Raw genomic sequence first — 13,528 nt, forward strand, 5'->3', positions numbered from 1 at the left:
TGGAAGCACAATACTGCAAATTTCTGACAAGGAAAAGCAAAACAATATTTAAGGATTACCTTTGCATAGGCAGTTTGGGAATTTCTGTCTAAATGTATTAGTGGAGTCAAGAACAAACAAAATAAATTAGGAGAATCTGAGTCCAATGGCTAAATATCTATGACTCAAACTCCCAAGTGGCTATTAGAATAATTTTTAGTTTACTCATCGCTTTGTTCAGGGAAGTTTAAAAATTAGCTTTGCATACTTTTTGGTGTAGAATACGGAGAGTTGCAGTTTGGAATTGCAATTGCAATTCCTAAGATTAAACCAAAGCATACTTCTTAAAAGCTGTGTAGTTGTTGCCTCAACTGATCTCTGCTCCTAAGATGACATAGAAAAGATGTAACAATTTTTGTGATGTATAGGGCCTGTGTGTAAGAGGGGCAGAGTCGTATCATTCCATTGCAGAAGACTGAGAAAGGCAGAGTTCACTGGAGATGGAAACACAAGGGATCTTGTGGCTGTACATGAATGCAGCCAGCCCTGCAGTTGTGACACGCAGTGAAATAAATGCTCATGTAGCAAAAGAGGCAGTGAAAACAAGGCTTGACACTTAACAAACTGCTAATGTGTTTTTTAGAAGACCCAAATATGTCAGAATTATGGATGTAGATTTTTATTTAAACTAAAGTTCACCGTCTGGTAATTCAGCTGTGTGTTTCATCAGATCTTGATCTTTTCAAGGTAGTTCAGGATTGTGGTCCAGACACAAAGATTGTGAGCAAGAGTTCAAATACCCTTTTCTCATGTGTTAATGGATGCAGTCTTAAATTGCTGGAACTGTGACCATCTGTATCAACAAAGATTTGATAGGAGGAGGAAAAAACCTGCAGCACTGAACTTTAGGCATTGGGCTTAGCCAGCTGGTTGGCCAAGCAGCCGGAGAGCGATCCTCAGAATGCAATTCAGAGCTCCAGAGTAAGGCTGCCTGAAGCCTGCTTGGCAAGGGCTGTCTTACTACTGGCTACAGGCAGCCCCTAGAGAGACTAGCTGCAGAAATTAAATATCAGCAGGTGGTTGAAGTGAACACTGCTCCTGCTTTGCATTGTTTGTTCAGAGCGGTGTATGGGGTGTTTCTCTGGGACAAGGAAAGAAGGCTTAGCATCCAGCTTGTCAGCAATTACACCGCTGAAGCAGGAAGATCTAAGATTTTTCTGTCAGAAATTCACACTCCTGTCTAAAATCAGCATCAGATCCTGTGTGGTTAATGCACAGTGTCAGAGAAGATAAAGCCCGTCTGCTGATAGTGAAGGATTGCTTTCAACAAGGTATATTTAGTGACATTTTAGCTATTTAAACCTATTATCTCTTACTCCATAACTGAAGCTGTTTAACAATTGAATAAATCTCACTTTTGGGCCACTTTCCAGACATTTGGACTTTATTTTAATTCTCTTCATCTCATTCTGTTTTTCTGCATCATGTTCTCAGTAATTTATCTCATCTCCTAAACTTCCAACCCGTATTACTTTTATCTTATCCACTACTTCCCCTGCTTCCTTACCAGTGCAGTTTGTCAAACAGCAAGTGCTTGTCTAATGAAAGGTTATTTTGTGCTTTCTGTATTTTTAATGAATAGAAGAGGGGAGAAAATAGCTATTTGCATTCCTTGTAATGAAGTGTGATGTAAGATATAGGAAAATGTAAAGGGCAAGGTCAAACAGCTCAAAAATGGAAAATATGGTGGTTTCAGGTATAGGGTGCTGTTTTCTTCCAACTTGGATTGTTCAGATTTATTGTGATGGAAGCCAAAGGTCAAGTATACAGAGAAATACAGCCCGTGAGGAACAACGAGCATGAAGGTATAGGAACATAAATAGTTGTCTTTTCTGTCACTGGGCTAATCTGTGTGGTTACTCTTGGAGGAAGTTATTGTCGATTGACCTGAATTTCAGCTCCTGTAGAGCCATAGCCTTAGTTACGGCCTGCTGTGTGTCTCCACTCGGCTCTCACCGCTTGTGCTGAAGAGGAAGGAGAGGACCAGCTGGGTTTTCTCTCCCTCCTCTCTGCTCTCTTGGAGTTGGGTATCAGAGGGGCTGCTGCACTCATCCTGTCCTTTGGTTGGGATGGTAAGAGACATGAGGTCTACCAGTTACAGAGTAAGCAGAGGATCCGTTTGCACCCTTTTTTTGCAGCGTGCTCTCAAAGAATGATCTGTGTGTGTGGCCTCCATCATTCAAGCCCTCACTAACCTGTGTTTCATTCCAACAGAGAATAAGCATGTTGTGGGGGATTGCTACATCCCTCCAAAAGTGGCCAGCAAATGCACGTATCCAGTTAAAATGCTAGAGATAGATGCAGTTATTTCTGTGTGATGACTGTGTAACAGAAGTTACCTGAAGGGTTGTACAAGAAAGCATTAGGTATGGAGAAAAGGTAGATCATCTTTAGGTATGGAGAAAATGTAGATTGTCTGTAGGATAGCTGTAGGTATTTCAGAGATTCAAACAGATTTCCACTGTGTTGCTGAATTTGTAAGAATTAAAATCTGATCTAAAGTTCTCCATGAATGTCTTGGCTTGGCTTCTAGCAGCCTTGGAACCTACACAGATTGGGTATATGAAGCTGAAGTGAAAGCAGAGGGGCTGAACTAGAACTCCTCAGTGAGTAACATTGACCTTTGAAACATTATGTGAATGGACTTTGTTTTCAGGCAGTGCAGTCCCAATCTTGCATCAGTCTTCGTCAGTCTTAAAAACAAATGTGAGTCCAGGATCAGGGTCAAAGTGAGTACTGCAAATTGTCATTCTAACATTCATTATTGCAAATTGGAGCATGCAACCTAACCTTTCCTACAGGGTTTGTATAGATTTTAAATACTGCATCTGCCAGCAGGGTAAAGGAGTTGTTTTTCATAAGAATTCAGTGTGCTACACCCTATGATGCAAGTTTAAAGCATCAAGCATAATATAGGAAGGCCGTAAATGTTCTCATCTGTAATTGTATTAAACACTCATGAGAGCTTGCCTCCTCGCTGGGAAATGCATAAGGGACTATATTGCTGAGCCTTTCTGTGATAATTTTATGTTTTCTTCTCCTGTTTCTTTTCTGGTTTGTACTCAGCTTTGTCATCTGGAGTCCATTGAATGGCCTATATGTAAAATAAACTGAAGGTTGCTAAAGATGCATTGCCCTCTTTGTGAGTGGAGGGGTGTTCTGGCCAAATTCCATCTCAAGTCCTCTGTTCTCATAGTGAACACCCACCCCTTAAAGTTTCAGTTGAGAAAATTTCTCTTTTATGATCTGTCCAGTGTCAGGTGTTAACGATATTTCCTATTTCATCTCTTGAATGAAATAGTGATTATTTCAATAGGAAATGCAAGTTGCATAAGCGTTGCTAGCTGTATCATCCTAGCACGCTGCTCTGTGTTTTGGTTTGGGTGTTTTTTTGTGTCCTGGTTTCGGCAGGGATAGAGTTAATTTCCTTCGTAGTAGCTGGTACAGTGCTGTGTTTTGGATTTAGGATGGGAACAAAATTGATAAGGCACCGATGTTTTAGTTATCGCTAGGTAATGCTTACACTAGCCAAGGACTTTCTAGTTTTCCATGCTCTACCGACTGAGAAGGCTGGAGGAGCACAAGAAGCTGGGAGGGGGCACAGCCAAACCGGCCAAAGGGACATTCCATACCATGTGACATCACGCTCAGTACATAAACTGGGGAAAGCTGGCCAGGGGGGCCGCTGCTCGGGGACTGGCTGGGCATTGGTCGGTGGGTGGTGAGCAATTGTACTGTGCATCACTTGCTTTGTGTAGTATTATTATTATCATATTATTATTATCATTTTATTTCAATTATTAAACTTTTTATCTCAACCCATGAGTTTTTCCTCACTTGTGTTTTTCCAATTCTCTCCCCCATCCCACTGGGTGGGGGGGAGTGAGCGAGCGGCTGCGGGGGGCTTAGTTGCCGACTTGAGGTTAAACCACAACATTTTGTTTGTGTTTTCGTTTGGTTTTTGGTTGAAAAACTCCATGAAAATAAGTTACTGCTCTGGGTTGAAAATGTTCTTTCTGATCTTGATTGAGGATTGGCAATAAAGCATACACCCAGAATTTAAGTGGAGGAGCAGTTTCACAGAAAAAACTACAATCGTAGAATATCCTGAGTTGGAAGGGGCCCATGAGGATCGACTCCAACTCCTGTCTCCACACAGGGCAACCTAAAGGTTAAACCATGTATCTTAGAATGTTGTCCGAATGCTTCCTGAGCACCAACAGGCTTGGGGCCATGACCACTTCCCTGGGGACCTTGTTCCAGTGCTCAGCCACCCTCTTAATGAAGAACTTTTTCTTAATATGTGCAAAACAAAATGGTGTTTGAGCTCAACAATACAGCTCAAATACAATCACAAGGAGCATTTTTGAAGAGCCTCTGTTTAGAAATGTTTGGAGATGAGAGTGATGTACTTTGTGAGGGGGTGTTAGGCTATGGACTGCCCTTTCTTCCCCTTTGTGTAGGTTGCACTTTCAAAAATGCCTACTATCCCTGCAATTTCCTGATGAAAAATGGAGCTTTTGCTGGAGCAAAAGATTTTGCCTATAAATGAAGCCAGTCAGTAAAGTCTTTGTGGCAGCACCACTCTAACTGCTTTGTGTTACCTGCATTACCTGCATTTTGCGTTATGCATCTACTGTAAGTAATGTAGACAGAGATGGAGTGACTGTGTTGACTTAGGCTCCTAAATCTGATGTTACAGAAAATAATCTGGGACAGATTTTAAAAGGGAGGCAGTTAGATGCCTCATGGGATTCTCCAGGGCCTCAGAAGCTAAGATACTTCCATAAAATCTCAGTAGTGACATATGTCCTTGCATTTGGTCCAAACTGGTGAGACATGTCTGTAAATGATGCAGAGCATGTAAATGACTCGCACACACTGAGATGAAATACCTGCCTCAAGTTAGTGTTGCAGGTATCTTTAGCTACCTGTTAGCCTCTGATCTTGCAGCAGAGTCTGCAGATATGAATATGTGCCTGTTTTCAGCTGCACCAGTTTGTGGTCCAGTGTGTTAAGACAAATCACTTTCATCAGCTGAAGTACAGGGCCAGGTTGTGGCCATGAGGTCACATCTGTTATAGACACAGTAATGTCTGTCTAGAGGGACAGAGCAGGCTGCCTGAAGTTGTAACCTCTTAAGATTACTGCAGCTCTGCTCTCAAAACCTTCAGTCGTGCTTGTCGAGGGGCTCATGGGCATCTGAGGTACTAATGAAAATGTTTTGCGAGGGCTGGAGAAACAAAAAACCCATGTAGTGTTCCCTGTCCTCTGCGTCCCTTCATTTCTTGTGGGATCCCCTCAGAGAACGGTAAGGTGACTGTGGTGCTCCTCAACAAAAGGTACTGTACAAACAGCAAAAGCAGCAGTCAGAGAAGACAGAGCATATAGCCCTCAGTGGTTTGTAAATTAGGATTACAGTGCTGTCATTCCATGCAAGCTACTTCTGCAAAGCCACTTAAGGAAACAGTAATGTGCATTCTTCATCTTAGACAGGGTGGGGTCGAACACCATTGGGAATTCATAATGAGACGCACCTTTTCACATGGAAATTGCTGGTTTTCAGTTGTGACAGGGAGCTGTCAGCAGTTGTTGCCTGGGGAAATCAGTTCAGTGATCTCAGTCCAGCTCATTGCAAGCAGATGACTACATCCCAAGTCCTCCTGGCCCTTGTTTGCACTTGAAGCAAGTTTCTCAGGTGTGGTGGATGGTGACAGAGCCTTCTGGTGATGCCTGTCTTGTGCTGGTTGCAGTCATGTTTGGATGTGTTACTGCACCACTCGCAGTAGAGTCTGGGGATTCACTCGCTCATAAGCCCACACTGCATTTAGCCTGTTACAGCTTGTTTACAGGGACCCTTAGGTAAATTCATTTAACTAACGCATGAAATGCAAGTAATTCATTCACAGTGAGTTAATCTGACTTCAGGTCACTTCAGTTCTGAGTAAGAGTTGTGACACAGGGCTTTGATGTGGTTTAACCCATTTGAAACTAGCTTTCTTGAACATCCCCATAGAAGCAGACACGCTCTTGGCTCAAAGTGGTCTGGAAGAACCAAAAGAACAAGTGAGCACTGGACTGCATGGACATGAGTGGTATGGAGCTGTGGTAGGTGGGCCAGGCATGCTGGTAGGACATTGTGCAAAAGTGTGAAATACTGCTGGGTGTCATATTTTGAAGTGGAGGGCTAACAACTTGATCCTATTCCCAAGTAATGTTTTAACTTTGAGAACTACTGCTTTTTCTGCTTTAAAGTGGCTTCACCAATAATTTCAATATCTTTAATATCCTGCAAAACTTGTGGTACTAATGCACCTTTGCCCTCGGCCCTGCTTGACTGAGTCAGATACTGTTAGTGCTGGTGCCTCGTTTAAACAAAGCACATTTTTTCCAAATACTTAATGTGGAGCCACTGTGCTTTGCACACAGATCACTGAGCATCTCTCTGGGAAGGGCAGGGTGTCTGAGGAATCTAAGGGGGACACTAGAGTATTTGCTCCTGTCACTGCCTATGCTATCTATCTGTTCATGACTTTGCAAGATACTGCAAGAACTCAGTGGGAGTTCTCCAGCTCAAATCTCTAAGACAGAACTGAATCCATCAACATTTTTTCTTCTAGAAATGACCACAGAAATTACAGGTTCATGCCCCCCTTCTAGAAAATGTGTTTCTGGTAGTGAAACTGGTGTTCTGCTGCTGTTTCTGGTGCTGCTACTGAAGTAGTTCGTACATAAGTGGCTATAAGCGGGTCAAGTCCTGCCGTTGAGGATTTTGTAACTGGAGTAAGATGTGCGTCTAAAAGCAACACAGTTACAGTGCCCAATTAACATGCAAACTAGACATAAAGGAACCATGACGATGAACACAGTTTTACTGTAATGTTTTAACAAGATCTTCACAAAAGAATATGAAAAATTTCCAAGGAGTAGGGTGTGGATCATGAAAGTGGTAGTGTGAGAGAATACTTTCTCATAGGACTGGGTTTTTCTAGTGAGTTGAAGTGAAATTTGTAGATATTACAACTTTTCAGACTACGAAAAGCTGAAGTAAGATCTTTTCTTACACACATTTTCAGAAGAGTCTAGTCAGACTGCTGGATCGTGCAGTGTGGCAACAGATGGGTTTTAACTTGTATAAGTATGCAGGGTGGTGCGTGCTCATAATCTAAACTTTTTATGTATGCTGAGCTGAAGATTTATTGCAAGGAAGAGGTCACCATGGATAGCTCAGAGGGTATAATAGTCCTTGCCATGATGGAGGTCTAATAACAGCAATTAAAGGAAAAAATAAATGAGATACATTGTAAAATATGCCTGTTTAAGGGGCAGAGAGATGGCAATGGATAAAGTATGTTCCATGGCTATTAAAATAAAACAATTCATGCTGCTCTGCTTGGTTACATTCGGAGAGGGGTGATAAAAAAGACTAAAGCCGTGAGCTTTAGCCTCATGTTCTGCATATGCATATCACAAAGTGTTCTGCATATGCATCTTGCCATACACGTACAGATGAGGTTCATAGGGTGCCAGGCTTATTTAAGTGGTACCCTGTTTTGGAGAAACACGTCAGGAAGGTAACAGTCAGGATTTGCCTGAATTATCAAGCAAGCTCTGCGCCGTGCCAACTCATTTAGCCAACATCATTTAGCATGGGAAGCGAGGTTTCCTTAAATCAGGATGGGTCTGATTGCATACATACACTTTCTTTTATTCAGGCCAGTTACTATCTTTTAGTGAATACATTACATTCTTTAAAGTGAATTGGCCCAAGTATGCATGCACATCCATCAATAGAAGTTGTCCTATTTTTTCTTTATTTAGTCTGAGGCCAGGTTCCACACTAATGAAATCAATGGATTTATTTAAGGCAGCTGAGTCTGACACATTTTAGTTGGCAATGTTCTGCAGTGTAAAATAATCCAGTTCCTTTAAACTTCAGGTGCTGCAACTCTAGCATGTATTGAATGTTGAAATGATGGCAGTAAAGATTCACCTTTGAAGTTTACAAAGATACGTTCTGCTGCAGTGGGATCCTCTCCCTGTTGACATGTAGATGTACTGCAGAGAGTAAAATATTGAGAAGGATCAATGGCATGCAACCCCTACAAGAAGGCACTTTTTGATGGCAAATTTCTGGGGGCATGTGTTTTCAGAGCCTTCCTGTTGAAATGCACATCTGGCCCCAATAAACTATAGTTACAGTTTTACAGTAGATAGTTACTTGTAAATTTTAATTTGCTGATTATCATAAACAATGGTTTACTTTCAAGTTACATCCCTGTAAAATAGCTCAGATGGCATTCGTTTAATTTTTGGAGGGTTGGGTTGTTTTTTCCTCTTGTACAATCACTAGTTGTCCTCAGCCAAAAAATACTTGAAACTTTTTTCATTTCTGGTTTTTGCTCCCCTGCTTCTTCCCTTTAAATCTTCCCTGTGTTTTCTGTACCTCCTGATCTACGGTCTCTGCCACTTTATAAGGTCTTTAGAAAATTCACATCCATGCAGCCACTTAGTGGATTATTGAGAGGAAAGTATGTCTGCTAGAAATGCTGTGCAATGGCAAACATTGGATGATTGGAGAAGTATTTTAAATGCTGAAGAACATTCTTCAGAGGTGTTACTTTTGCATTAAAACAGAATTTAAGTTAGTTTTGGGCACCAAAGTCCAATAAAACATGCAGAAAGCCTACATTCCAGCAGATGATCATTAGATGCTTCAATTAATTGTGTGCTCTGTTGTGAGTAATATGTGGTTTTTACCACATGACAGGGTTTTGTGAAACGCATAAGGAAGGCAAAGGAGCATAGACTGGAACACAACTTCTTCCAAATCAGTATCTTGCCTTTTCTTTTGTGTGTGCCTTTAATTGGCAAGCAATTCCTGGCTGCACAGGGGCCTGTTTCAAGAGAGCAAGAAATTGCTTCTTCTGCAGCCAAGTAGTTGGTTATTCTGCCAGAAAGTGGAGGTTAGAAACCTCTTTTTATATGAATCTTTTAGGCTGTTCTGCAGAAGGCAGCCTCTATCTCCATGTTTTCAAAAGCCCTGTGAGTTATGAGCCTACTTTCAAAAGAAATGGCAACTCAAAAATTAGATTAAGAAGTCTGGTGTACAGCATGGGGTCACTTGAAGCTGCGAAGATCTTGCTTAACTTTTACTTTTAGTGTTCTGCTCAGCATGTGGGTTTTCTTAATTTTTTGACTGATCCCTCTTGTATACCTTTGAGGTCATCACAAACCACTTTTTGGAGGAATATGACTCTTCCCGTTAACAGTTCAGAGCATTTAAATGCCTCGTGCTGTCTCTCTTGCAGTCATGAACCCAACTTGTAGCAAGGTTGGTGGTATCTCGTTTGGTGGTTGCCTCAATTAGATCTCTACCTAGATTCTGTGGAGTAGATAGTTTGACCAACAGATACAGTATTTAACATCGATAAGAAAAACTGCAAACCAACCGTGATAAGTTGTTACCACCATAGACACAATCCTACTCTCCAAGAAAAAGTTTTCTGTGCCTGCTAGCGAGCCTGTATCCACAACTGAAATGTTACAGAGCCTCTGTGCAGGAACTTTTGTATGTTGGGTACCTATAACGCTCTGCTTTGTGTTCTGTCCAATTTTAGCGTGCCCTCTGGATTTGAAGGTATAAAAGAACAGGAGATCTGCAACAAGATAATGACAAAAATGCTGGAAAATTACAATACCTTGTTTGAATTAGAAGGTTTGAAGAAGGATGAAGAAAAGCCTGTATGTGAAGAGCTAGCAAGAATTATTTTGGTAAAAGTGAGTATCTCTAATATTTCATTTTCTTATAGCAAATCAATAACGCAGGCTTATTGCAGGTTTCAATCCAGAAATCTTTTAGGTAAGTGGGAGGCAGGCATTGTTGTAATAATGTTCTGTGTTATTGGTGGGTATACATCTTACAAATCGATTCTGCTGATAGGCTAATTTTCATTACTAGTCTGGAAGTTGATTCTATTAAACACCTTTATTCTTTGTTAGCTACTCACTGTTATTTATATAGGAAATATATTTGCTAAAAATTAAATGTTTTTAAATGAGGAGGCAGAATAATTCCAGGAAGTATTCAAGTTTTCTGACATGGTGATCATTTGTGGCATACATCAGTGATGATGAACTTTCATGCTTTAGTACAGTATGAAGTCTCTAGCCTTTGCCACTATGAAGTCTGCTTGTCTTGAACACATACCTGAATTTAAAAATCACATGTTCTGACTCAACAGCCATTTCTGAGTGCACTTGAAGACAAGCATTAAATAGTAGTTACTATTTGAAGAAAGTATATTGGAGCTGTTAAACAAAAGTGATACAATTAAAGTATAATATCTTTGGGGGAAAGAGGGCATGTGTGTAACATCAGAGGATTCTAAAGTTCAGAAAAAGTTGACAAAAATAAGTAGGGCAGCCAGAAGTGCCTTGTTCTGGCTTGTGCCATCTCTACTACAGGAAGCAACCTGAAGTCTGTGTAGGAAATGGTCGTGAAGATGGCTTGCAATCGCCGTATTTCCTTTTGTGTGTTAGCTGTGCAGATAATTACTCCCTTCCAAGGTGTGAGCTCTTGAGTTTGAGAGGGTTGAACTACATGCCTTCCCTTGGTAGGGTTTTGCGAGCACCCACTGATAAAATCACCTTAGCCTTCACTGGCTGGAACGGAAATGTCAGAAAATAAGTAATAAAAGTACAGTGTCTTTGACCTTGGCAGAACAAGAAGTTTGGTGTGAGCTCAAGTTCTGCCAGTCAAGTGTAATCAGCTGAAAACATCTCTTCCTTTGCAGTGTATCACAGGAGGGTCTGCTGAATCTGAACTGCAGGGCAATCTGTATGAGTCGGACCCAGCTGCCTTTAGAAGGGTTGGTTTTCTTATGTGGTGAATCAGTGAGGAAATCTTTAGCTATTTAGTCTTTTAGCTGTTACTAACATTCACCTGGAATGCTTCTGTGGAAGGAGATAGAATGACTGATGACTTGCAGTGTCCTCCCTAATATATGTTACTGAAGTCACAATAACTTCTGGGTAATGGAAATGATCTGCCTGGCAGATGAGAGTGATGGTTAGCAGCTGATGGTCACTTCAGTAACAAAAACAGATTAAGAACAATGTAATTTTACAATTACATGCGGTACTTTAAAGCGCCCAGAAAGGCTTCAGATATGTCTCCTTCAAGCCTCAGCCAGTTGCAAAAGCCAAGATAGTCTTACAGTTTTAAGGACTTACTAGTAATTGGGAATGCACAAAGGTGAAGACCTGGGAGATTTCCCACAGCAGTTCAGAGGTCTGAGCTATCAAAGTACATGGTGACAATCAGAATTACTCCAACAAAATAGCCTGAAAGATATAGTTACTCAAGTGAGATGAAAAATGTTGCCCATCACTTCGCCTCAGGAGACAGATGACTGCCTGAGAGGAATGAGCCATGACTAAACACAAGGGCTTACACTGTGTTTGTGTCTTTGGATCTTGTTGATAGCTTCCAAATTCTGCTGGCAGTCAGCTGCAAAAATTTGACCTTGTTCCTTGTCCATCTAATTTGGGTGGGAAGTTTTCTAGCTTAACCAAGACAAATACTCAAACACAAGAAATACAAGCATCTAACTTCATGTAGCAAAGCTACATGAGAAGTGATTGTTGAGATTTGTCAGGTGGCTCTTTGAGAGGATGCTTTATACCATTCCCAAAGGTTACTTTTCTTGTATCCTAGCAGATACCCCTATCCTAGCCAATTTGTATAATAAATTAGAGATGGTACACTCGAAGAGAAAACCAAGTGGTACTAAATGAGATTCAGTAGAGAAAAGTGTTGGCCGGTTTGCTAATGCATGAACTGTTACATACAGTAGGAGCTAGCTGATCCATGTCATAAAAGAACAAATGCAGCAGAGAATTATTCGGCATGACCTGTGTCATTGTGTCCAGAAAATAGCAAGCCATTTGTAAGCAAAGTTACTGCTTCTTGAAAAGCCATTAATGAATTCATATCTACAGGTAGCTGGAGAGAGATTTGCCAAGTAATCCTGTTGGAAGGAGTGACAAATGTAGGATGCTCAGGACAACGCTCTCATAAACTGAGGCCCTGTTGATTTTAAGGGTGTTGCACTCAAGTATGAACCATGGTGGAATGGGGGAGCAGACAGCAAGAAAAGGGAAGAAAATGAGGACCTGCCCTTTACCAAACTCAGCTGTATTTATCTAAATGGCTTTTTTTGCTTTTACATTGTGAGCAGCAGGAGGGTGAGGAGGGGAGATTTAGATGACCCCGCTCACTTCCTTCTGGGATATTTCTGTCATGCCCTCCCCCAAATCACTCGCTTTATTGCCAGTGTTTCATCCTGAGTCACTACACTGCTACCTTTCCCATGATTGCCTTCACTCTCTCCTCTTTCTCTCTTTTCCATGTTTACATTTTCCTCCAGAATTCCCACAGCCCTGTCCCACTATTCTTCCTGCACTCAAATCTGATAGCACTTCATTCCCACCCCAGAGAAAAGGCTGGCAGTCTGTAGTGAAGTGCAAAAGCTGCAGCACTCTTGATACGTGGCCTTTCATCACCTCCAGTCACTGTGCACACATACCGTAGCCCATCCACAGTCCGTAGATCTTTGCCATCCTTTCTTTTATGTTTTTGAATGTGGAGATAACTTTTCCTCTAGGTTAGTACAGTCCTTGTGGTAATGTGACCTTCTTTATGCGTTCTCCTGGGTGTGTAGTGTGGGGCTAGGTCTCATTGGGACACTTTTCCTAGACAAGCATTAATGCCTCCTTTTGGTTGGAATGCTGCTGTTAGTCTTACCCAAAGGTAAGGTTCCCAAAATGGGCATGGAGGCACTTAACAGGAAGAAATTACTTTTTACATTATGTTAAGAGATTAATCTCATGATGGTCAAAGCCATCGGTGCTGATCCAGGTACTTCTTGATTAAGAGTTTGGAAAGAGCACCTATAAGCATGAAACTTCTTATACAGGGAGAAGAATGCCACAAATTTGCAGAAGGACTAACTTGAATCAAAATTTGAAACCCATTCACAGTGGTTTAAAAAAATAAGGAAAGACATCAAAAAGTACAACATCGAACAATGCACTTCTCTCAGTGCTCTAATATGCCTTTCCAGCTTACTGCATTAGAAAATTAGCCCTGCTTTTTCTTATCTCTTTTTCATGGCTTCAGGCTTCTTACTTTGGTGCTGAAATTTCAATTGGAAAAACAGGAACCTATCTTTAGTTAGTGTCTAAAGATACTGCGAGAATATAATTTCTCCCTGCAGCCTTTGGTTGTTCTTGAGATGGCTTAGGTGCCTGTTGCTTCACATCATCCACTCATAATCATCTTTTTTGAAGTCAAATCAACGCTAAATCATTAATTCTGAGCAAATACCGAGAAACAGGGCAGTAGTGGCTCACGCCATCCCATCCCAATATAGGAATGTACCTTCTCTCATGTGCTCGGTGATGTTTACCATCTTCCCGAACTTGC

General features: G+C 41.3%; 1 protein-coding gene across 1 annotated transcript in view; it reads left to right on the forward strand.

Annotated features, from left to right (window-relative positions):
* The window catches only part of FAM13A (family with sequence similarity 13, member A), a 129,197-nt gene that overhangs the window by 14,328 nt on the left and 101,341 nt on the right, over window positions 1–13,528 (forward strand). Inside the window, exon 4 of the mRNA XM_009329823.1 lies at window positions 9,660–9,819. Coding sequence (XP_009328098.1) covers window positions 9,660–9,819 — 160 coding nt within the window. The remainder of the gene's footprint in view (window positions 1–9,659; window positions 9,820–13,528) is intronic.

The sequence above is a fragment of the Pygoscelis adeliae genome, unplaced genomic scaffold, assembly GCF_000699105.1.
Source record: "Pygoscelis adeliae isolate BGI_AS28 unplaced genomic scaffold, ASM69910v1 Scaffold67, whole genome shotgun sequence".
Classification (NCBI taxonomy): domain Eukaryota; kingdom Metazoa; phylum Chordata; class Aves; order Sphenisciformes; family Spheniscidae; genus Pygoscelis; species Pygoscelis adeliae.